This window comes from Dipodomys ordii, unplaced genomic scaffold, assembly GCF_000151885.1.
Source record: "Dipodomys ordii isolate 6190 unplaced genomic scaffold, Dord_2.0 Scaffold123, whole genome shotgun sequence".
Lineage (NCBI taxonomy): Eukaryota > Metazoa > Chordata > Mammalia > Rodentia > Heteromyidae > Dipodomys > Dipodomys ordii.
The window spans coordinates 5,146,454-5,172,634 of NW_012267339.1; the positions used below are offsets into that span (position 1 = coordinate 5,146,454).

General features: G+C 38.9%; 1 protein-coding gene across 3 annotated transcripts in view; it reads left to right on the top strand.

Moving 5' to 3' along the window:
* Positions 1 to 6,208: 6,208 nt before the first annotated feature.
* The window catches only part of Rxfp1 (relaxin/insulin-like family peptide receptor 1), a 130,005-nt gene continuing 110,032 nt past the window's right edge, over positions 6,209 to 26,181 (top strand). For 2 of the 3 annotated variants that reach the window (XM_013029822.1, XM_013029820.1), the window contains exons 1-3: positions 6,224 to 6,415; positions 7,152 to 7,156; positions 14,662 to 14,669. In XM_013029822.1, coding sequence (XP_012885276.1) covers positions 6,367 to 6,415; positions 7,152 to 7,156; positions 14,662 to 14,669 — 62 coding nt within the window. In that variant the 5' untranslated portion in view covers positions 6,224 to 6,366. Of the gene's footprint in view, positions 6,416 to 7,151; positions 7,157 to 14,661; positions 14,670 to 26,181 lie in introns of all 3 variants that reach the window. The other variant, XM_013029821.1, reaches the window with a different exon arrangement.

A 26,181-nucleotide genomic window follows, 5' to 3' on the forward strand; every position in this document is an offset into this window, starting at 1 on the left:
GCAGCTATTTTTTTTACAAGTAAAGACTATAATCTTTTAGTGTTTCATCTGAGGTTATGAACAAAACTAGGATATCCAACATACTACTGGCATTGTTAGGACAGGCCATTTCTTATTTTCTGATTCTGTCTTCCAGCATTAGAAGATATTCCTCATACAAATCAAGAAGTCTCCAGGGAGGCTTAGCAGGCATCCTAGCCTAGCCAAGGGGTGTTGGATTGAGTAGGGCAAAAAGTAAGGTTTATGGAGAATGGAGGAAGAAAATACGAGCTAAATCTCAGGCAAACTAGCTGAGCAGGAAGCTTGCAGGCAAGACTCCTGCAGCGTAGCTATGAGGTAGAGAAATCTGAAAGAGCAAAGTAAACTGCAATGCTGCCAGGCACAAACAGTGTTAGGTTACCACACATAGAACAGCAAATTGACGCTCCATTTTACATTTTCATTTTCATGTTTTTCATTTGTTTTTTGTCAGGCACAGGGCTTGAACTAGAAGTCTGGGTGCTGTCTATGAGCTTTTTTTTTTTTTTTTTTTTTTGCCGTGGAGCTTGAACTCTGGGCCTGGGCACTGTCCCTGAGCTCTTCAGCTCAAGGCGAGTGCTCTACCACTTGAGCAAATAGCACCACTTCCAGTTTTCTGGTGGTTAATTGGAGATAAAGAGTCAGCCACCCCAGGATGGCTTCAAACAGCAATCCCCAGATCTCAGCCTTCTGAGTAGCTAAGATTATAGGCGTGAGCCACCGACACCTGGCTCATATTTTATTAGTGTCTATTAATTACACTGAATATTGTATTTCACTGAGGTATTTTCACACGTGTATATAATGTACTTTGACCACACCCACCACTAATATTATCCTCCCTTATTATCAACTACCCCCTTCTCTGGAGCCCCTTCCTCTTCCCTAACTATCCTCCTTCTGGTTTCATTGTTTGTTTGTTATCTAATCTTGAGGAATATGTGGAATTTGTCTTCCTAGATCTAGCTTATTTCATGTAACACATTAATCTCTGCAGATAACATAATTTCACTCTTCCTTATGGCTGGATAATATTCTAGTGTGTTTATAAGTTGAATTTTCTTAATCCATTTGTCAGTTGATGGACACCTAAGCTGATTCTAAGCTTGATTATTGTGAATAGGACTGTAATAAACAGTACTGTGCAGTTGCCTCTATTGTATCCTGACTTACTAATATGTGCCCAGGACTGGTTAAACAAGGTCAGAAGGTTACATTTTCAGTTTTTTGGAGAACCTCCACACTGATTTACATTCCCAACAACAAGGTGTATGGTACCTATCCATTGTTCTGTCCCAATTGCATGTTTTGCTTAATATAATTCTTTAAAAGTCATCTCATTTCATAACTCTTCCATTAATACCAAATCAAACAGACAAAATTGTCCTTGAATGTGACTTAGAGATAGATGATGGGTACCTCCAGTGTCTTACCTCATTGACAGCTGTCAATTGGAAATAGACACCAGGATGAGCAATTTCATTATGTTTGCTTTAGATTATACTTGATTGTCTTCATTTATAGTTGGTAAACTACAGTATTTCTACATTATGAGATCTTGGCATGGATTTCATCAAATTTTTGTACTGAAAATCCCAGATGTACAATAAAAAATATGTTAATAAAATGATTGTTTCTTCTGTGGAACATAATGGTGGCTGATAAGTTCAGAGGTATGGATGAAAAAACAGAGTAGTCTTTAGTCATAGTGGGATGTAAAACCAGGGCCCTGTGCATCTGTGCAATGTGAGCAGAGCTTATCTGAGCTTATCTGGTTTGATTCACTGGATTTTTAGAAGAAGCAACTTTTGTTTTTTGCCAGCATTGGGGCTTACATTCAGGGTCTTACAGCATTGCTTGACTTTTTCACTCAGGCCAGGACACTTCTAGATTTTTGCTGGTTTATTGAAAATAAGAATCTCACTGAGTTTTCTGTCCAGGCTGGACTCAAAACAAAATCCTCAGATCTCAGCTTTTTGACTAGCTAGGATCAGAGGCATGAGCCATGAGTGCTCAGCTATAAGAAGCAACTTTTAAGGAGGAGGTCTGATTACTATTTGGAGAAGAGTGTACAGACAAGAAGGTTTAGGTAGAAAACTCAGACTATACTCAGCCAAGCACAGGCACTGACATCATAGGTTCTATCAGGCCTTGGTGTAAGTTTATAATTGAACAACATAGACAGAAAGAGAAAGTTCAGAACACATGCCATCTGTTCGTTGTAATATCTATCTTCACGCTACAAAACAAGAACATGAGAACGTACAATTTAATTCAGATTTTAGGTAAAAAGCATTCAATGTCAGTGATCTGGTCATTTAAAACTCAATAACTAAATATTTTCAAGGGAGTACTTGGCTATAAATAATCCCACCAAGGGCCTGGAAATACATTTAATTGTCAACCATAGAGTGCCAACAGCATCCAGAGAGCAGAAGCCAGATATGTGGCCAAACATTTCACAGTTCCTTCCAGTCAAGGATTCTACATCCCAGAATACTAAGAGCACCTGCTGCAAAAGGACAGGGCACTCTGGTCTCAACTGGAGGTTTTTAACCACCAAATATACTTGAGTACTATTCTAAATTCACACCCTGCCAAAAATACAAAAGAAATGGAAAGAGGTGGCATTCTGATCAAATAAATATCAAAATTATCCCTCCAAGAAAAATTTGACTTTGTAAAATTTACTGTATTCTTAATGAAATGGGATTATTTTTAAAAAATACAGATAGTTAGATTAAAATAAAGATACGCTGCTGAAGTAAGAGCAAGGATTGAGAAACAGGATTTCATCAAATTAAAAGCCTTCACAGCAAAAGAAACTATCTCTAGTCAAAAACAGTCCACCGAATGGGAGAAAATTTATGCCTCTATACATCTGATAACCAAAATATTGTGGGAACTCAAAGTACTAATCTCCTAAACAATTAAAAACCCAGTTAATAAATGGGCAGGTGAAGTGAACAGATGACTCTCAAAAGAAGTACAAATGACTAATAAATACATGAAGAAATGTTTGATATTGGTGGCCTTAAAGAAATTGTAAATCGAAAAGCATTGAGATTCCATCTCACTCATCAAAATGGTTATAAACAAAAAAAAGAATACAAACAATAATGAATTCTAGAGAGTATATAAGGGGAGATAAATCCCTGCATCCCATGGTGGAAATGAAAACTAAAATGTTTCTTCAAAAAGTAAAAATAGAACTAACATATTATCCAGTGGTAGCACTCTGGGGTATATATACAAAGGAATGTAACTTTGGAGAAATAGAGGCATCTGCATGTCCATGTCCATTGCATGTTCTCAATATCCAAGCTATAGAAAAAAGATGTCCTACAACTGATAAATGGATCAGCAAAATGTCCATTATATAAATAATGGACTATTGTTTAGAAATAAAGAAGTTATGTGGTTTGCAGAAAATAGAACTGAAGAGCATCATGTTAAGTGAAGTAGGTCATGTTCAGAGACCAAGGGATGCATGTTTTCTTTCATATGTGGATGTTAGACCTAAAAGACAAACACATACATAAACACATAGAATATCATATTACAAACACATAAACATACATATGCTTTTAATTGGGAGACAGTTTGAGGATATTAGGGGAGGAAAAGAGAAGTTAGAAGATAAACAGTATTAAAATACAATGGATCTGTCAATGAAAAAGGCAAAATGAAACTCACTGAAAGCTAGGGCCTAATAGGGAATAGTGGAAACTGGGAAAGTGAGAGTGAGAGGGTGGTCAATCACCCCCACATGCGTGCGAGGGTGTGTGTGTATGAGAGAGAGAGACAGACAGACAGACAGACAGACAGACAGACAGAGACAGAGACAGAGACACAGAGAGACAGAGACAGAGACAGAGACAGAGAGAGACATGCCCATGTATCTATCCACATACACTAAAAATATGGATGACAGGATTATAAAATAAGTCCTGTCCAAAGTGTAAGTACTTTAAAGTAAAATACTTTACACACATGAATGAAAACTAAATAATCAATTTTGTTGAAGTAAGGAAAAGGGGCAGAGGAAAGCAAGAGATTAAAGGAGGGTACTGATCTGATCAAGATACATTGTACACTTATGTGATGTGTCAAAATGTAAGCCCTTCAAACAATTAGTTGATGCTAATAAAAATGTTTCCAAAAATATGCAGCTGTAAGAAAGTACATCCTGGCCACTGGTGCACTAAACATATTCATCTATGATAGGTCATGAAGCAAAATTTGTCACAGCAAACAAAACTATTTGGTTGGCTTTGAAAACCTGTGTGTCACTAACTTCCTTTATCCTGGGACAATTTCTCAAGTGTACTATTAAGAGGCTTCTGTGGCAACAATGCTCAATAGGAAATGTACTCATTACCTAGTTCATGTAACTGTACAGTATTTTTACAATAAAAACGTACAAAAAAGAGGCTTCTGGCAAGTAACTCTCCTGACACTGTCGTTCCCTTATCTGACAGCATCCTTAAAGGAGAGCTATTTCTAAAATAATCAGATAATCCCTGGACCACCCACAAAATAATCTTTAAACCTTTTCAAATGTACTTTTTAAAATATTGAAGATTTAATAGGCATTTAAATTGTTAACCATAAACATTTCTACCAAAATAAAAATGTATTCATTACATAAGTCTACTGCTTAATGAATGAGAACTTGTGATAATTCCAGTACCAAATTTCTCTTTTCATGGAATCTACTATACTAGGGAAGCAAAGGCAGTATTAAAACATCCCTTGGGCAAATACATTAAACAGGCTAATCCTGCTGCAGTCACGGATACAAAGTCAGACAATTGTAGAGTCTACAAGTTGGGGACCTTTCACCTCACAGACAAATGTCCATTTGTTCTGGAAACACGTTATTAAGTCACAAAACAAGAATGATAGCTTCTGAATAAGAGAGAATGCTGTGCCTACAAATGCTTTGTGTTTGCATGCTTTTCCCCCTCCTCTGTTGATCAAATAGTAAAATCACCTTATAAATGTCTGCCACGTAGTAACCACTACTGTGTCCTGAGCCACACAACTGACCGTCAGTGTGTATGCTGCATGTCATATAGCTATTCTTATGGACAGGTGTTTTCCTCTGGACAAATGGAGTTTCAACCAAGTCTCTACAAAGTTCCAAAGTGGCAAGGCTCCTCAGAGCCTTCGCTGTAAAGACTTTACAGCCAAAGACATAACAGCAGTCTACTGTAGCAAGAGTCACAAGTTCAGAAGATTTTTAGGTTTTCTTATTGTTAGGTCTTCTAGGGAGAATAGCCTCTCCCCACTTCCTCTTCACCTGACTGAAACCTGTAATCACCTGACTGAGTCAGCAAAGGGTCCCAGGCTCTGAGGTCACTTCCTCATCTGCTAGGGTTATTTCCTGAACTGGTCACACCTCCCTCTGACAGTGAGAGGTTCCCCAGGCTCTGAGATCACTTCCATATCTGCTCTGGTCCCACCTCCTGCTTTTCCTATATAATCTGGCTCAACAGGAATTCCCCCTCTCTTCTCTTTTTCTCTTTCTCCTTCCCCTCTGTCTCCGTGTGCCTCCATCTTGTGCGGGGGGCCCCCAGTTTGCTCTCCTCCCAATAAACTCTTTCTGCCTGAACCATGTAGCAGTTTCCTTTCCAGCAAACCTTACACTTATTCCTTTGTACTTTTTCCTTTGGACTATATCTTATTATTTACATTATCCAAAAAAAAGACATAAAGGACATAGTAGTTACTCTTACACTTTAGTTGTACTTTATGTTTATTCCACAAAGATAGTGTGCCTGTGTAGTACGGCTCTTTTCTTAGCCCATGTCATTGGAAAAATACAATGCATTGTTTTTGTTGGAGATCTACCTCTAGCTCAATTCCTTCTCAGAGTATGACTTTGAGCAGAGCAGATGTTTGTCAGGGTTCACACACACCTTTATTTGTAGATTGCCACAGGACATGGAAACACAATATTTAAAATAAATGGACGGTCCATGAGTTCTCTGCCTGAAACTTTTCCTCCCTGATCAGCATTGTGTGTGTGTGTGTGTGTGTGTGTGTGTGTGTGTGTGTGTGTATGGGTATTAAGACTGTGAGAGGAGGAGGGCAGGGAGGATGAATCTTGAGAGGCAAAAAGGAAGAGAAGAAATAAGAGGGAAGAGAGAGAGAGAGAGAGAGAGAGAAGGAGAGAGAGGGAGAGAGAGGGAGAGGGAGGATGGGAGAGGCAGAAGGGAAAGCTGCTCTCTAGCTGCTAAGATTGCAGACAGAAAATAGCACACGGCCGGGAGCTGCACACTACTCAGAAACCAAGACCACATTTTATTCATTTCTATTAATCAGTCACTCCAAAAGAAGGCAATGACATCTGGTTCTGTCTTCTTCTACATCTTAATGATTGGAAAATACTGTAAGTATGCTCAGCATCTAATTTTATATACCTTGATGTTTTGTGAAATAACCTACAAATGTTCATTCCTTAGCTTTATGTTTTTAAGCTAGAAGTATATATTCTGATAAAACTGAAATCTTACTTTAGAATTGATTTTCTTGGTATGTTTCTGGTATTTGTAGTAAAAGCTGGGCTATCTTGTCATTGTCAATCATTGAGCAAGACTAACATAACATATGAAACTATACTTCCTAATAACCAATTTTTACTATTTTAATACATTGTGTTATAATAATTAAGGAGTAGCAGTCCTTACAGAAATTGTGCCTGGGGATATATCCACTTACTGAGATCCCCTGGGGAAGTGCTGGGAGTTGTTTCAGAGTCTGTATAGTTGTAATACTCTGCCATCCTTTGTGATTTGATATCATGGATATGCAGCCCCACAGAGTCAACCATTTAACTCTGTTCAGAAAGCTTTCTCACTCTTTCTTAAAAGAAAAAAAAGATAAAACACAAAGCAATGAAACACAGACACCCACAAAAAGTTCTAATATACTCTTACTATAATGACAAATTTGCTTTCTCTATACGTGCCATGGATTTTTTTGCAAAAAAAATTTTGTTTTAAATTCAAAGGAAAGACTCTCTATACATCAAGCCTCATTTGAATTCTATTATTCAGGTAGGAAGAAAGTAATGTTTCTTAGATCATGAACAATGAGAAAGTGAGAGCCAAGCCTAGAAAATAAAGTTTCTGTGTACCTTTTATACCATCGGATCCTGGGGATGTGAGCTTCACCAGTTTTACAAGTCACAGTGTTTATATTCCTCCATCTCTTAAAAATTTGAAAAGATTTTATTTACACTAAGATATTCTATTGAGGGAGGTCTCAAGATAGCTTCCAATCCTAACTCTGTTTGTTCTCATAGCATGTACTGCACCAAAGTATTTCATTCCCTCTTTCTCCTCTCCTCTTTACTTCTCGTAAAGAAGTAAACTTCAGCTAAATGGTCAAAACTGGGGGGGCAGTATCAAAACAGAGAAGCTACTCAGAATCTCCCCCAAAATATTCTAGTCCTAGCTTTCTCCATCTCTAATCTTGATTGTAATATTTCATTTTTTAACTAGAGGGAAGAACTCAAATTGCAAACCAACATCAAAAACTAGATATATATATAAATATAATCTAATGCTTAACGAACCAGAATTTTTGACAGTTGACATCAACAGCTATTGTAAATCATTAATAAATTTTACCATTCCCTACTGCACCTCAATGATTTGAATAGACAAATAAGGCAAAAAAAAAACTGCTAAAATGGCCTTCCAGGGTGAAGAACTCAAGACAGAGATGTTCGTGACAGTTTGAACTTTAGCAGCACTAAACTTTCCATGATAGCATGTGCTCTATTGTCAATGAATTCTTCTCTACACAGAATATAGTAGAACATACTGCCTCCATCTTTTACATTTTAAGTTCCCCTTGGACTTAAAAAGAAAACTTAATAATATAGTGAGTAATGGAGAGATCCAGATTTCCCCATCCCACACCTTCCACAGGAGATGAGGGGATATGCTTGCACAACGCTGCAAGCAAGACAATTGACTATCTGTGCTGACTGGGAGTTAAGGGGAAGCATTTGCCAGGGACTTCTGAAACACCCATCACCCAGGCCCTGCCTAAGTGAGGATTTGCTAGCCAGAGAGCAAAGAACACTAACAAGCACACATGTAGACTAAGTCTTGAGTTTCTGCAAGTACTAGAGACTTGGAGTAGTTGGCTCTGCCTTGCTCTATGATGCTTTGTTTTATTTTTTCCCTGGGAAATGTGAATCATGTGAATCATGATAGCTGTCCTAAAGTGTTTGGCTGAAGTACTTTGTACTAGTTCTGATAATAGGCAAATTAACTGAGCCACTTTGAGTTTTAGTGTGCAAAATGGCAATCAAATGCCAAGCCCTATCTACCTCCCAGAGTCCTTGTGTTAGGATTTTTATTGCAAAAATTTGCCTCTTTGAGAAACATAGGTCCCATGGTTTCCCATATTTGCAATAACTAGTGTATGTCTGAGTCAAGCAGAAAAGGTCAGATAAGCTGATGTTAGGGGAATGAACCCCAACATAAGTATTCAATGTTTTTTTTTCCTTTCATGCAATTTTTTCTAACATATTTATAAGATGATTTCTTTGTTGCTTTGTATGTCCCTCCCCCACGGTATAACCCCTGCTTTCACTGTATTTGATGTTGGTATTGTGGAGAGGAAGGGAAAAAATAAATCGTTTAACTAGGAATACAGGTGGACCCATTGCAATAATGAGATGTACAAGTCGTTATGTCAAAAAACGAACTTTACAACTTTGGGGGGGAATGGGGGAAGGGTTGGGTGGGGGAAGGGGGAGAGTATGGGAAGGGACGGGAAGGGGAAACAAAGAGGAGGCAACAATGCTTGATAAGAAATGTACTCATTATCTTGCCCATGTAATTGTAACTCCTCTGTACAGTATTCTCACAATAAAAAAAAAAATTACCTCTTTGAATCTTCACAGTAACCATTGTGTAGATACAATTAAGCAAGACCCAAGGACATTTGCTGCCTTGTCACAAGACAACTAATTTAAGTGCCAAGATTAAAATGCTGCTCAGATCATCATCCTTCCTGAGACATGACCACTCTCAGTAGAGACAGCCTGAATAAATGCACTTGAAAACTAAAGTCCTTTGTGATAATCAACAGCTACTTGTCATTTGTTAGCCAAACGTACCTACTAAATGCCACGTGTATTTATAATCTGTAAGAGTAAAGGTGAAAGCCAGTGGATCACACTTGTAATCCTAGCTACTCAGTAGGCTGAGATGTGAAGATCACGGTTCCAAGCCAGCCCAGGGAAGAAAAGTTCCAATGAGATTCTTTTTTTTATTGTAAAGGTGAGGTACAGAGGGGTTTTGATTGCATAAGTCAGGTAATGAGTACATTTCTTTTTGAACAGTGTCATCTTTTCCCTCATTTTCTACTGGGTTTTTCCCTCCCAACACTCCCGCAAGTTGTATAGTTCATTTTCAACACACTGTCTAGTGAATATCACTGCTGAATTAGTTCACCCTTCGTCTCATTTCTACACTTCCCCTTCCCAAATCAGATAAACTTATAAACAAGACAAAAAGTACAGAAATCACTGGGTCCCGGTGGCTCACACCTGTAATCCTAGCTACTGAGGAGGCTGAGATCTGAGGATCACAGTTCAAAGCCAGCCCACGCAGGAAAGTCCGTGAGACACTTATCTCCAATAAACCACTAGAAAACCAGAAGTGGCTCTGTGGCTCAAGTGGTAGAGCACTAGCCTTGAGCTGAACAGCACAGGGACAGCACCTAAGCCCAGAGTTCAAGCCCCTTGACCAAAAAAAAAAAAGTACAGAAATTAAAAACAGCATCAAAAGGGGGGAAACAGAAACAAAAATAAAGGTAAAATAAAATCTCCAATTAACTACTTGAAACCTTGAAGAAGAGCTATGGTTCAAAGTGGAAGAATGCTAGCCTTGAGCAAAATTGCTCAGGAACAGAACTCAGACCCTAAATTCAAGCCTCACAACTGATCCAAAAAAAAAAAAAAAAAGAGTAAAGGTGAATACAACACCACCTGAGCTCTGAAAGTAAAGGGTAGACAACAAAGTAATCCATGATTATCATTCAGGGAAACAAAGTGAAGTGTATACAGATAGATGACATTAGAATTCAAGATGTCCTTTAGCCTTGAGAGTTTTTCACTTGTTCAGAAAAAATCTGACCAGATGCTAGTGGCTTATTCCTATAATCCTAGCTACTGAGGAGACTGAAATCTGAAGATCACGGTTCAAAACCTGCCTAGGCAGAAAGATCATGAGAGTCTCATCTCTAAGTAACCACCAAAAAGCCAGCAGTGGCATTGTGGCAGAGTGCCAGCCTTGAGAGAAAATGTTAAAAGACAGCATATAAGCCTTGAGCTCAAGCTCACATACACAAAAACAAATCTAATCATATTGCTCAAACATTAGCTTAATTAGTTTCACTAACATCATTAGTTTTGAGAGTACTATAGATATGTAAGATTCACGATTAAAGGAAGCTGGACAGAGTATATGGGACTCCTCTAGAAGACATTTTCAAATTCTTGTGAGTTTATAATCATTTCAAAAATACTATCTCTGGATCCAGGATCTGACCAAACTGCTGGTGATTCCTTTTTCCAGCTATGACAAAGGGGAAGAAACATATTAGGTGAGTACATTATTAGCTTGATAGGTACTTTGAAAGGGACCATACTGGCATATTTACCTATTTTCAAAAGATGAGAAAATAAACATCAATATGCAAGCTAGAGAAGTAGCCAGTGCCCCAACTTCAATTTTTGAAGATGGCTAGTGATTTTATCTCATTCTCATTATGAATTTGGAATCATACATTTCAGTTTCACATAGAAAGGAAAGTGATAAATCTGTGCAGATAGATTACTACCTACATAAAGGGAAATAATGTTTATGAACCACATAGATTCTCAAGTACAATTTCATACATCAGTACCAACTTGCTAAACTGAAATGCCTGGAGTTGGATATCCTACTTAGGTTTATTTTTCTGTCTGAAAAAACTTGTAATCATTTAAACCATTTGATTTCAAGCCATATGGTTATGGGTGTGGTTGTTTCATATTTTCTACTTGTTGAGAGCTGTCCCTGAACCAAAAACCATGCTATTGGCTTTACAAATATTTCATTTTATCTCTATAACAATTTATAAGCTATTCTCAATTTACCAAATAGAACAGAAAATGAGACATTTTAATAAGAATGCTATTAAGTAGCATTCTTGGCACTGCGTTGTAGAAAGTGCTAAGAGATTTGAATCCAAGTTTGTCTCCTTAAAACTACTAGGCCAGTAACATATGATCCAGTTCTAATAATCTAAAATTATAAAATACTTATATGATCAAATTCAAAGATATTTCACAGACTTACTAATCCAGCCCATTGACTTTTAGGTAAGTTATGGATTCCCCATTTTAGAAATTAAGTAATAAAGAAAACTAAGCATTTCTACATGCTAGAAGTTCAGTGTTCCTGACACTTGAGGCGAGACCAAGCCCATCCTCAGTGGAATTCTCTGTGTTCATTATCCATGTCTACCCATAACTGATGGTTTAGGGTATGTATGTCAACACTAAGGGTATACAGAAACACTTTTGTTTGCAACAAATGCTGTTTGTAAATAAACATTGACAGCTCCTGCATTAGCTTATCCCACCATTCCTGGATGGTACCACTCCCAGCAATCCCCACAAGGAAACCCTGACAACAAAAGCTCTTCCCTTTCCTTATTTCAAGATAAGCAGAGACATGTGGCCACTTCAAATTTAGGTGAGGCATTGACCTGGGCCACTAGATTCAAGCCACATGGACATAAGTCCACAGGTGTGGGCTGAATAGCTAGACACAAGCCCCAAAGATCCAGGTGATATACATGATGTACATTGTACAAATGCATGCCACCTGTGCCGCACAAACTCAGGCCACATAGATGAAAACCATCTGTAGCTCCTGCTTCTGGCCCTGGTAACAGCAGCTCGCTGCCTCTCTCATCCTTCCCTTCATCAGCTTCCCCTCATCCTGCCCCAACAAATCAAGTTCCCATTCTATAGTGTAGAAAGACACAGCCCTCTCCCCTAGGCCTGTTTTCCAAATGCACTTCTAGCTCTTCCTTTAGTAAAGGTACCTAGTAGAACCCAAACATCACCCATGTGATGCTACAAAATGGGATGGCAGGTTATCTAGTATACTCTTTTTTTATTATTTTATTGTAAAGGTGATGTTCAGAGAGGTTGCAGTTACATAAGTGAGGTAATGAGTACATTTCTTGTTGAACAGTGTTACCCTCTCCCTCATTTTCTCCTAATCCTCCCCTAAGTTCCCCCTCCAAGTTGTAAAATTCATTTCCAAAACAGTGTCTTGTGAGTATCACTGTTGCATTGGTTCACATTCTGTCCTTTGTCGCACCATTTTATGATTTCCTCAAATCAGATAAACATATATACAAGACACAGGATACAAAATCGAAAAGAACTCCAGAACAAAGAAATGAGGATGTTTTTGAGCTGGTGCAGGTGGCTCATGCCTGTAATCCTAGCTACTCAAGAGGCCGAGATCCGAGGATCACAGTTTAAAGCCAGCCCGGGCAGGAAAGTCCATGGGACTCATCTCCAATACACCATCAGAAAATCGGAAGTGGTGCTAAGGCACAAGTGATAGAGTGCTCGCTTTGAGATGAAAAGTTCAGGGACAGCACACAGGCCCAGAGTTCAAGCCCCATGACAAAGAAAAAAAGAAAACAGAAATGAAACTTTTTAAATAAGTTTTTTTTATTGTGAAAATACTGCAGAGAGGGGTTACATTCACATGAACATGGTAATGAGTACATGAGTACAAGCATTGTGGCCTCCTTCTTTGTTTCTCCCCTACCATCTCTTCCCTCCCATCTCCACAACTGCATTGTGCACCCCCTACAACTCCCCCACCTGCCTAAATTGTAAAGTTCGGTTTTCCGCATAGCGTCTCGTACATTTCATTGTTGCAATGTGTCAACCTGCATCCCTATTTAAACAATTTGTTTTTTCACTTATGCTCCCCAAATTATACCAACATCAAATACAGTGACAACAGGGGTATACCGTGGGGGAGGGACATATAAAGCAACAAAAAAAATCACGTGGTACCTTATAAATACAGAAACAATAGCAAGAAAGAAAAAAAAACATGTGTGTATTTATCTTGAGGTTCATTTGGCTTAACATCATCTTATCTGACCTTTTCTGCTTGTCTCAGATATATACTAGTTATTGAAAATAAGGGAAACCATGGGACCTATGTTTCTTTGTGCCTGGGTACTTAATATAATTTTGTCTAAGTCTTTCCATTTCCTAACAAATGGGGCAATGCCATTCTTTCTGATGGAGGCATAGAATTCCATTTTCTTGATCAATTCATCTACCAAGGTGCATCTGGGTTGGTTCCATAGCTTAGCTATGGTAAATAATGCTGCAATAAACATAGTTGTGCTGGTAACTTTAGTATGGTATTGTTTGTGATCATTCCGGTAACTGCCAAAAAGTGAGATTGCTAGGTCATAGGGGAGCTCTATGTGGAATTTTTGAGGAACCTCCATATTAGTTTCCAAAGAGGTTGAACAAGTTTACACTCCCACCAACAATGGAGTAGGGTTCCCTTCTGTCCACATCCACTCCAGCATCTGTTGTTATTAGAATTCTTGATTATAGCCATTCTAACTGGGGTGAGGTGGTATCTCAATGTTTTGATTTGCATTTCTTTTATGACTAGAGAGGTTGAGCATTTCTTCATGTGCCTATTGGCCATTCTTATTTCCTCTTCAGAGAAGTTTCTCTTTAAGGTTTTAGCCCACTTACCTATTGGGCAGTTATTTCTTTGAGGATTTGTTGTTGGGGATTTAATTATTTTGAGTTCCAGGTATATTTTAGATATGAGGCTCTTGTCCATTTTATGTCTTGTGAAGATCTTCTCCCAATCCATGGGCTTTCTATTGCTCTTGCTAGCTATGTCCTTTGACATGCAGAAACTCTGCAACTTTATGCGACCCCATTTGTTCAACCTTTCTTTGATTTGTTGTGTTTCTGAGACTCTATTAAAAAAAATTTTGGTCTGTGCCAAGGAACCCTTGAGATTCTCCTATTCTTTCCTGTAATGTTTTCAGAGAGTCTGCTTTTATTTCGAGGTCTTTGATCCATTTGGAGTTGATTCTGATGCAGGGTGATATATAAGGATCTAGATTTAGTTTTCTACAAGTGATTAACCAATTTTGCCAGCACCATTTACTGAAGAGGCTGTCTTTCTTCCATTCTATTTTTTTAGGTCCCTTATCGAAGATTAGGTGGCTGTAAGTCTGTGGGTTCATTTCTGGGTTTTCAATTCTATTCCATTGGTTCTGAGGTCTCTTCTTGTGCCAGTAGCAAACTGTTTTGATTACTATGGTTTTGTAATAGAGTTTGAAATTTGGTATTGATATTCCTCCAGCACTGTTCTTTCTGTTAAGGATCATTTTTATATTCGGAGTCTTTTATTGTTCCATATGAATTTTTGGATTGCCTCTTCTATTTACTTGAAGAATGAGGTTGGAATATTGATAGGTATCACATTGAATTTGTAGATAGCCTTGGGAAATATTGTCATTTTCACGATGTTGATCCTTCCAATCCAGGAGCATGGGAGGTTTTTCCACTTTCTAAGTTCTGTTTTGATTTCCTTTTTCCGGTTTTAAAGTTTTCATCATAGACATCCTTCACTTCTTTGGTTAAGTTAATTCCTAGGTATTTTATTTTTTGTGGGGCTATTACTAATGGAGTTGCTTTTCTGATTTCAGCTGTGCTCTTCTCATTGTTGGCATACAGAAAAGCCATTGATTTTTGAGGGTTAATTTTATACCCTGCTACTTTGCCAAAGTTTTGAATCAGCTTGAGTAATTTGGGAGTGGAGTCCATGGAATTCTTTAAATACAAGATCATGTCATCTCAAAGAGGGAGAATTTTACTTCATCTTTCCCTATTTGGATCCCCTTTTTTGCATTTGTCTTATTGTTGTACCCAAGAATTCTAATACTAAATTGAAAAGAAGTAGACAGAGTGAACATCCTTGTCTCATTCCTGAGTTTAGAGGAAATGGCTTTAGTTTTTCACCATTAAGTATAATGCTGGCTTGTAGGTTTGTCATATACAGCCTTTATTGTATTGAGGAATGTTCCATGGATTCCTAATTTTTTCAGAGCCTTCATCATAAAGGGGTGTTGGATCTTGTCAAATGCTTTCTCTGCATCTATTGAGATAATCATGTGGTTCTTATCCTTGCTCTTGTTGATGTGATGACTTATATTAATGGATTTGCATATAGTAAACCAGCTTTGCATTCCTGAAATGAATCCTATTGGATCATGGTGTATGATTTTTTTAGGTGAGTTGTTGAAGCCGATTGGCCAAAATTTTGTTGAAAGTTTTGCATCAATGTCCATCAATGAAATGGGTCTATAGTTCTCTTTCTTTGATGAGTCACTGCCTGGTTTTGGGATGAGGGTTATGATAGCTTCAAAGAAAGAGTTCGGTAGTGAACTTTCTCTTTCAATTTCATTGAAGAGCTGGAGGAGTATTGGTGTGAGTTCTGCTTTGAAGACCTTGTAGAATTCCGTTGTAAATCCATCCAGTCCTAGGCTTTTCTTAGATGGGAGGTCTCTTATTGCTGTTTCTATTTCAATGCTTGATATGGGCCTGTTAAATTGGCTTAACTCATCTTGGTTTAGTTTTTGCATGTCGATATTTGCTAGGAAATCGTCCATTTCTTCCAGGTTCTCAAACTTATTAGCATAAAGGTTTGAGAAGTATTCCCTTATAATGTTCTGGATCTTGGTTATTTCTGTGTTGATGTTTCAATTCTCATCTCTGAGTTTGTCTATTTAGGTGTGTTCTCTTCTTTTTCTGATAAGATTTGTTAAGGGTCTGTCAATTTTGTTAGTTATTTTTCGAAGAACCAACTCTTTGTTTTGTTGATTCTTTCTATTTTTTTATTCTAATTCATTTAATTCTGATTTAATTTTAATTATTTATTTCTTTCAATCTACTGGATTGGGGTTTATCTTGCTGCTCTTTTTCTTTTTTTTTTACTTTTCCTTGGGGGGGGGGTCCAGTCATGGGGCCTGAACTCTGGGCCTGGGCTCGGTCCCTCAGCTCTTCAGCTCAAGGCTAGCGCTCTATCCCTTGAGCCATAGCACCACTTCCGGCTTTTTTCTTTTTGCTTATGTGGTGCTGAGGAATCGAACCCAGGGCCTCATGCATGCAAGGCAAGCACTCTACCACTGAGCCACTCTCCCAGCCCCCTTGCAGCTCTTTTTCAAGGAGATTAAGATGTCTCATTAAATTTGTCGATGTAGGAACTCAGAGCTATAAACTTGCCTCTGAGTACTGCCTTTGCTGTGTCCCAGAGGAGCTGGTAATTAGTGTGTTCATTTTTGTTGAAATTGTGAACATTTGAATATCCTTTCTATTCTCTTCCATGACCCACTGGTGAGTCAACACTATGTTGTTCAGCCTCCATGTGTTAGAGGGCTTTCTTTGGTGGCTTTGGTGTTGAGTTCTAATTTTGTTTCCTGGTGGTCTGAGAGAATGAAGGGCATAACTTCAATGTTTCTGAATTTGGACAAGTTTGCTTTGTGGCCTAAAATGTGATCTGTTTTAGAAAATGTTCCATGTGCTGCTGAGAAAAACGTGTATTCTGATGTTGCTGGGTGAAATATTCAGTAGATGTCTGTTAAATCTAGTTTATGCAGTTGTTTAGATCTGTGGTTTCTCTCTTGAGTTTTTGCCGAGTTGATCTATCTAGTGGGGGATAGTGGTGTGTTAAAATCCCCAACAATTAATGTCTTTGGATCTATGTGGGATTTGAGGGAAAGTAGTGTTTCTTGGATTTGGTTGTTTGGTGAATATTCAGAATTGTAATATCTTTCTGAAGGAGAGATCCCTTAATCAATATGTAGTGACCTTCTTTATCTTTTCTGACTAATTAAATTTGAAGTCTATTTTATCTGATATTAGGATCGCAACTCCCACCTGTTTATGGGGACTGTTTGCATGGTAGATTTTATTCCAGCCTTTCACTTTCAAGATATATTAGTTTTTATGGGCAAAGTGTGACTCTTAAAGGCAGCAGATAGAAGGATCTTGATTTTTAATCCAGCTAGACAATCTATGTCGCTTAATTGTAGAGTTAAGTCCATTAATGTTGAGAGTTAGGACTGAGAGGTGTTTGGTAATTCCTGCCATGTTATCCACCTTCTTTGGGGCTGTGACAGCTGGGTTCTTCATATGGTTCTTGTATTCTCAGTTTGGGTGCGGTTTCTTGGCCTTTATTTTGGTCTTGTTGGTTTTCTATGTGTAGGACATCTTTAAGTATCTTTTGTAGGGATGGTTTGGTGGAGACATATTGTTTCAGTTTTTCTTTGCTATGGAAAGTTTTTATTTGACCTTCTGTTATAAAGGAGAGTTTAGCTGGGTATGGTATTCTTGGTTGATAGTTGTTTGTCTTTAGGGCATGGCATATATCATTCCATGTTCTTTTTGCTTTAATTGTCTCTGCTGAGAAATATGAGGTTATTCTAATTGGTTTCCTCTTATAGATGATTGATCTTTTCTTCTTGAAAGCTTTACGGATCCTTTCCTTGGTCTGAATTGATCCTATGTGGAAGATAATGTGACAGTGGGATGTCCTGTTCTGGTCTGGTCTATTTGGGGTTCTAAAAGCTTCTTGTATCTGAATAGGCCTATCTTTTTGCATGTTTGGGAAGTTCTCTGCTAGGATCCTGTTAAAGAAATTTCCTAGATTGTTAACTTCTGTCTCTAGGTGCTCCTCTACACCATTATCCTCAGATTAAGCCTTCTAATGGTGTCTTCCAAATGTTGAATAGATCTATCATATTTCTTGGATTTGTCTTGGATAGTTGTATGTTCTTTCTCTATAATATCTAGGCTGTCTTCAATCCCCGAGATTTGATCTACTGTCAAGACTTTCTACTTTGTTTTTTATTTCCTTTCCTTCGAATTGGTCAGCTTTGATGGCTTCAAATTCTTTGTTGGAGCTTTGTTTTAGATCTTGTATGAACTTCTTTGCTTCCTTAATTTGATGTTCAGTGTTTATTCTCAAATCACTTAGTTGATTTGTTATGGTTTCCTTGGACTCCCCTGTGTCTATAACTAATCTCTTGGTGAAGTCTCTGGTCTGCTTGTGATGTTTGATTTTCTTGTGGCTTAATTAGTTTCTTAAATCAGTTTGTTTGAGCAGGCAGACAGCTCTGCCTTACCCAGGACTTTGTGATCTTCCTCCCAGGCTAATTCAGTGGGAGGGAGTTCTGCTTTGAGTTTCACAAAAGAAGGAGATGGCTGTCTCCTCTAGTTTGGAGATGCTGTGATGAGGCTTGGTTCTGGGTAGGGTTGAGGCCTTTCAGCAAACAGTAGCTTTTCACTGAGAAGCTAGCTCCTGAGACACTTGCAGATCCCAGCCTGGAGCCATTCTCAGGGTTTATGTTTACTGAGTTTCAATTGTTTGTCTAGGCTGCCAAAGGGAGGGGCAGCCTCTGGCTCTGTTTACCCAGTGAAGAAAGTCACTCCTCCATCAGGGTTCTACTCACACCAAATTCTCAGTTCCTGGGCCATCCCTGGTCTGCGATCAGCAGGATAAAGATTTCTGCTCCTTGTCAGTTCTTGCTGGTAGTGAGTAGAACCCACTCACATTCCATGTCTGGTGCCTTTGTCCCGGACTTTCTCTGTTGGTATGGTGGCCGTGGCTGCTGCCCCATCCTCCACAGCCACGGCTACCAGCAACTGCTCGGATCTGTCTCCTTGACCAAGCTACCTGGATTTTCCCTCTCTGGCCACTTGGTGTGATTTTCTAGCCTAAAATTGTTCACTGGAACACTAAAACTGCTTTCTATGTGAGAGCTTGTTTAGCCTCCAGCTTCTCCTCCACCATCTTCCTCCAGTCTCATGAGGGGTTTTTTAATGTACTATGTGAAGTTATTGACTCCAAGATATGGAAACAAGAGGGGTTTTTTATGTACTGTGTAAAGTTATTTCTGATATATTCTTTAATGGTAGGATTAACCCTTCTTGAGAAGCAGTTGAGATTTTAAGTAATTTGCTACTTTCTTCAAAGGATGGGCACATACTTGAGTTGAGAAGGCATACAATTGTAGGAGTTATTTCCTTGATTAAAACTTGAAGTTCTGCTGGTGTCTTTTGGGGAGGGTGGCAGGGGGAGTCCAGTCGTGGACCTGAACTCTGGGCATGGGCACTGTCCCTCAGCTCTTCAGCTCAAGGCTAGCGCTTTACCACTTGAGCCACTGTGACACTTCTGGCTTTTTTTTCTGCTTATGTGGTGCTGAGGAATCAAGCCTAGGGCCTCATCCATGCAAGGCAAGCGCTCTACCACTGGGCCACCTTCCCAGCCCTGCTGGTGTCTTTTAAGCATCTTTTTTTCCTGATTCTTATGTAACCAACTGAGGAAAAAATATTATGAAGTTCTGATTTTGCTTCCCAAAGTTTGAGCCTCAATTGCTATCTAGTTAGTTTCCACTTATGTCTCTTAAGTACTTTTGAAATTTAAGTTTCATAAAATCAAACATTTTTCTAATGTAAGAAAACTTCAGGCTTGCATTGAATACAGTCTTCTTTTACACAAGTAGAAACTATGGCTATGTCCCTTTAATTTTCAGCTGTCTTCTTTGTTCACTGTTAAATGTGAAATTCCAAATTGCATGTATTAAACAATAAAACAGGAATTAGGAGAAGGGTAAAATATCACCTTGAAATACAAAGAACCTAGACTGTAGATTTTTAAGGTTACTCTTTAACAAAATCCTAGCAAGACTTGGCCAAATACTCTAAGTTTTTCTCTTATTTGACCAGTAGATAAACACTTCACATTATCTTCACAACCAGAAGGGTAGGGCTCTGGCCCTACAGTCCCCACCTTTAATGAAAGAGGAATTTTAAATGGTCAAAGGGTATAGCCACTAGATGTCTCCATGGAGGTCATTTCCTCCTAGCACATGCTCCGGCTATTGCCCCAACCATCACATCCCCTCTGAAGATGCAGTATAGGCACAAGATACCTGTGTGCTTCATTTTTCCCATAGCCCTTTCCCCCCATAGAAAGAGATATCACTTCCCTGTCTTTCTGCCTGTGCTGGTACAGAAGTCAGAGCATTGGAGAAACTGCTTCTAACCTTGCTCAGGTCCCACACACACACACACCCACTACACACACACCTTGCATGCTCCACCACACTGTAATTTCCATACAGAAGTGATATGATTTCTGATGTCACGGTGAGTGAAAGAAACATGTAGTGTATCCTTGCTGTTATGTAAAGGTACACAGGTACTAATGAGTAGATCACAAATTCCATACATAAATACCATATTGGTAGAAAATCCATTATAATGACAATCTGGTTTCTACTTTAGCACATGAGATAAGACTGTCTTTGAACCATTGTGTTTAACAGGCAAATACAATTAAACAATCCTCCACCAGAATTTTCTCATCATCCTCAATTGGTTTTATTTGGGCAGGGGTAGGGGGTGGGGGTTATTATGTATGTGTGCAGGAAGGGGATCTGTTTTTGTTTCTTTCACTTGTGGGTTTTTTGTTTGTTTTGTACCAGTACTGGGGCTTAAACTCTGACCTCATACTCTTGCTTGGCTTTTTCACTCAAAGCTGGCACTCTATCACTTGAGCCATACTTCCACTTCTGGTTTTTTGCTGGGTAGCTGGAGAAAAGAGTCCCATGGGGTTACTTCAGCTTTACACCATCATCCTCAAATCTCATCATCCTGAATAGTTAGAATTACAGACGTGAAGCTCTGGTGCATGGCTCCCCACCTTCGATTCTGATCCTGCTAGGAGCTCAATTTTCCTCAGGTTCTTCCCCTCCATGTGCAGGCTGCTTGCTTCCTGGTGATTCCTTATTGCCTTTCCTGGCCCCTAGGCCCAGGTACTGGCTTCCAGTTAGTTATCAACTATTGACTCTTTCCCAGTGCTAGATTGCTCTCCTTTCTTAACCATGTTCTTTCCTTTGATCCCATTGTGACTCCTCACAAAATACTCGCAAACACAAACTCTCCTCAGTTGATCCCAAATTTTATAGATTAAATATTTACTTTACCCACTTCATCTCCCCAACATTCTATCACAGAAAAAAGTTAGCTATTAAACTCACATATATAGATCACTCCCTTCTCCCCCATGGTGCAGTCAGCTGTGTTCATGGGCATTTGGGGCTGATTTTCTCAGCATATGAGTAAATTGGTTAAAAGACCAGGTCCCCTACAGAATGAAGGAGTTATGTCTCTGTAGTTACAGCCACTTAAAGAGAGGCCTGGATCTACTGGGGAAATCAAGCTGTCCTATACAGCTTTTGTGGACATGCGGGAGGGACAGTACTGGGGCTTGAATTCAGGGTTTTGGTATTGTCCCTTAGCTTTTTTGCTCAAAACTGATGCTCTACCACTTGAGCCCCACAGAACCACTTCTGGATTTTTGGTGAGAATCTCATTGACTTTCCTGCACAGGCTGGCTTCAAACCTCAGTTCTCAGATCTCAACCTTCTAATAGCTAAGATTACAAGTGTGAGTCACTGGTTTCCTACAATATTTTTGTCATTTGGCCTCATACTGAATATATAAACTAATGAAAATAACTGATTAAGTTCTCAGGTATGTCCAGACTAGCTTCGGAGAGAATTCAATTCAAAACATCATTACAACCACTCACAGAAGCTCTGATTCTGTCTCTTCTCATCCTTTTTTTTTCCTTTGTGGCTTACCTCAGCCTTCTCATGTTTTAATAAGTTTTCCCAAAGAAGGCTAAAAATGGTTGACTCATTCTTTGATGGTCCAGATTTCCCATGATTTGCATTCCCAGTTGTGGCTGATTTGTTAAAAAAAATTGCACACTGCTTCATGGTTTATAAAAGTTTCTACTTTCTCACATATTTCAAACTTAGAAAGACATCAGTGAGACACACTGTTAACCTCTTAACCTGTTAAACTCTTAACCTCCATTGAACCTGCCCTTTGTGCTAAGAGCAAAAGAAGTGGCTAGTTTGGATACATCAGACTCAGATGGCAGTTCTGCACTTCAATGCAATCCTTATCCCGACCTTGTGAGCTAGCTCTGGAAACAGGCATTGTTTTATTTGTTAAATTTCAGTCACTGTTATGGACAACTGGCCATTTGTCCTCAGTGTTGACCTAAAAAAATGTGATTAATTACTTGTTAATGGTGGGGAGGCAGGGACGAATGGACACTGCACTGCTCTGGGGCATCTTTTTTAAGTCTCGATGCTAGTGTATATAGCAGATTCCATATTATTTACATGATCCATTACAATCATTAACCAGGAAAAGCTGCCCAAAGGAATTAAATAATCTTAGAGTGTTTCTCCCTTTAGGTGTTCATAGTATAAGACAGACAAAATCAAAAGAACACAGCCTAGCATTATTAAATTAAAATGTGTACAGAAAGGCCAAGCCCAAATATTTCACACATTTCATTACTATTATAATCTCTCAACATTTTACTTATGACACAGTTATAATAAATACCAGTAGAGGTAAGTATGAATGGATACATAAATGATTGAATCTGAAACTGAGGAAGAATTGAACTCAACAAAGCACTGTATTATGGGGACAGAAAAAAAGATAGAGGTGCTGAGTAAAAACAGTCTTTGTTGGCAGACAATGCCACTGAGAGATAAGAGAAAAGTTGAGTGAGATCATCCTCCCTAAGATTATCTGGGTAGGTACCCAAACCACACATATATGCTGGTGACAATATTTGTTTGTACAAGTCTCATAAAGCTGCTGTGTGTCATTCTGTCTCCAAATGGATTTATCTAGAGAAATAAAGAATATCCATCATTTTATCTGCACAACTCTATTTCAATATTGAGTGAATTAGCTCTTATCCCCACTACTACCCTATGAGTCCCATTGAATCTGACTCTTCACACACAGTGCCCAGGTGTGGGCTCATCTCTGCTCTGTTCCACCCAGGTCTTCAACCCCTTGTGATCTTTTCCCTCTTCTCCCAACACTTGCTCCTCTGCTGCATGGAAATGCTTTGGAGGCAGTCAATGTTCTACTCCAACTAATTTGTTCCCGGAGAATTCACCTCCTATACCCATCTTATTATTCCCCTCTGAAAGCATAGAGATGAAATTGAAGGAAGTTTAGAAGTACAGAGCCAAGCCAAGTGCCTATAATATAATCTTAGCTACTCAGGAGGCTGAGATCTGGAGAATCATGATTCTGACCCAGCCCAGAGTTTTCAAGAAACTCTATCTCTAATCAATCATCAAAAAGTCAGGCTGGAGGCATGATTCAAATGGTAGAATGCCAGCCATAAACACCAGCTAAGAGAGTGAGAAGCCCTGTGTTCAAACCCTAGTAGCAGCATGCCTACACAAATGCACACATAGACACACACACACACTCACACACACACACAGAGGCAGTATTAGCATTCTGTGTCCTGACATTAGAAGATAGAAAGTAATATAATAAACTATTGGTATTAAACACAAACCCCTACTTTAATAGTTCCACTTCATCCTTAGTATTAAACATACCAAAATCAAGTACAGTATTTACTATAAAAAAAAGTGTGTGTGTGTGTGTGTGTGTGTGTGTGTCTGTTTGTGTGTATGTGTGTGTCTTCTGGGAGCCACATTCCTCAGATATGCAACATGAACTTTTCCTATGTCTAAATTCAGGGCTCATGACTCCTCCACAAAATGAAAGAACATTTAAATTTGCTAATTCAAACTAGCTTGGCTTCAAAATCAAGCTCTACTGCCTTAATACACAATATTTAATCACTTCAAACCTCACTAACTCAGCTGAGTTTCCCATCTGCCCAACAACATTTGGATTAGAAACAGCTCCAGAGCTGGAGAGCAGGAGACTGGTAGAGTGCTGTGCACCCAGGAATCCCATGGCTTTGCTGAGGATTGCCTCCTTCCAGCTATGGTGGCTGTGATGCCAACAGAGGCTGTCACTGTTTAGTATTCCCCAAGGATCCAATGTGGATCACCAGCACAGTTCCTCCTAATCTTGACTGCCCAGAGTTGCCTTCACAAAAAGACAGGAAACCCAAGGAGCCCAAGGCTGGCAATGACTCTGCCTCTTACTCACCCTCTACCAACATTACCTTTCCTTCTCCTACAGATTCACCCTTTCCTTGGGCTGCATAGCACAGCTTGAGACAAGAATCACTTCTGCTTGAGTATCCCAGGAACTCTTGAAGGTTTCCACATCCTCACTTCCCATAATGAGTGTTAGATCTCAAGGAGACAGGCCCTCTCTCACTAGCAGCTCCCACCCAGTTCAGGAAAATGGTTTCCAGAGTTTCCTACATGCTTTTTGATTGGTTCTGGAGTGAATTGTGTCCCCTTGATAATCAAAACCAAGATGATAGGGGATAGAGGTATGACTCAGGTCATAGAGTACTAACCAGTAGGTGAAAGCAAGCATCAGATACCGAGTTTTGGTCCCAGTCTCAGATCAAAAAAGAAAATCTAAGATGATAGAATTATTATATATGTATATGTATGTGTATCTGCTCTTTAGCTGAGAAAATTGTGACTTTCACACTTTGTAACTCATATTTTTCCTGGATTTTGGTGTGTGTGTGTGTGTGTGTATATGTGTGTGTATGAGAGAGAGAGAGAGCTGGTCTGGGGCTTGAAACCAAGGCCCAGGCACTGACCCTGAGCTTTTGCACTCAAGGCTGTCAACCTGCTATCTGAACCACAGCTCTACTTCCCAAGCTCTGTAATGCAAAAACAAAGAATTTGATTCTTCTACAAAAGATATTTTTGTGCTCAACAGCCAGCCTCTCAGTAATATAGTCCAAATTTGTACATTTACTGGCTGAATAAAAAAAGGGAATACTGCAAAAATTAATTTGGGGATGTATCATAAAACCAGAAGCATATATAAACAAGAATTATAAACATAAAGCCATAGGAATTTAAAATAATGAAACATTTTAATACAATATGAACTATTGAAATTTTGAAAATGGTATAATATCAGAGAGCTAGCTGTTTCTCACTGTAAAAGAAAAAGAAACTGCTAGAAGAGAATGAAAATTTCAAAACTTGCATAATAATGAATAGAGGTTGGTGGCTCATACCTATGTTCATTGCTCTGTAATCAAGATTTGCAGAGATATCTATGTGATCATAAAGGACTGTCCCAGAAAGCCTGGTTTCAGATGTAGAAACACTTCACATGAAGAATTGCATTGATAATACTAAAGTAATCAAAACAATGTTTTTAATGAGAAGAAAAATGAGGTAGCAGTGGCTCATGACTGTAACTCTAGCTACTCAGGAGTCTGGGATCTGAGGATTGAGGTTCAAAGGCAGCCCATGCAGAAAAGCCCATGAGACACTTATCTCTGAGTAGCCACCAAAAATTCAGAAATGGAATGATGGCTGTTTTTGGTAGACATAGCTACACGTAGTATCTTCTCTAAGTCCCTTATAGTGTTGTCATGTTCAGGCTTCTTACAAGGTTTGCTCTCAAAATCTGAACATAGAATGGAGATTTTATTGTTTGATTCTAAAAAGGCTTCACAAAATTATTTCTATCTACGTATGTGTTAAAGCCAGAAGTGGAGCTATGTTTATCAGGTCTTTTGTGTGCTAGCCTTAAGAACAACAGCTCAGGGACAGAACTTAGGCCCTGAGTTCAAGCCCCAGGACAGGCAAATACACACACACACACACACACACACATAATGGCTGGGTGCCAAGGGGTCACACCTATAATCTTAGCTGCTCAGGTTGAGATGTGAAGGATCTAATTTCAAAGCCAGCAGGGCAGAAAAGTTGATTAGAGTTCATCTCCAAAATAACCAGCAAAGACCAGAGCTGGAAGTATGGCTTAAGTGATAAAATGTCAGCCATGAGCAAAAAACCTGAGCAAGCTTCAAGTCCTAACTTCAAACTCAGAAACTAGGGAAGGAAGGAAGGAAGGGAAAGATAGGGGTTAGAGGGATCAAGAAAATGTGGTATATATATACACAATGGAATTCTATGCCTCCATCAGAAAGAATGACATTGCCCCATTTGTTAGGAAATGGAAAGACTTGGAAAAAATTATATTAAGTG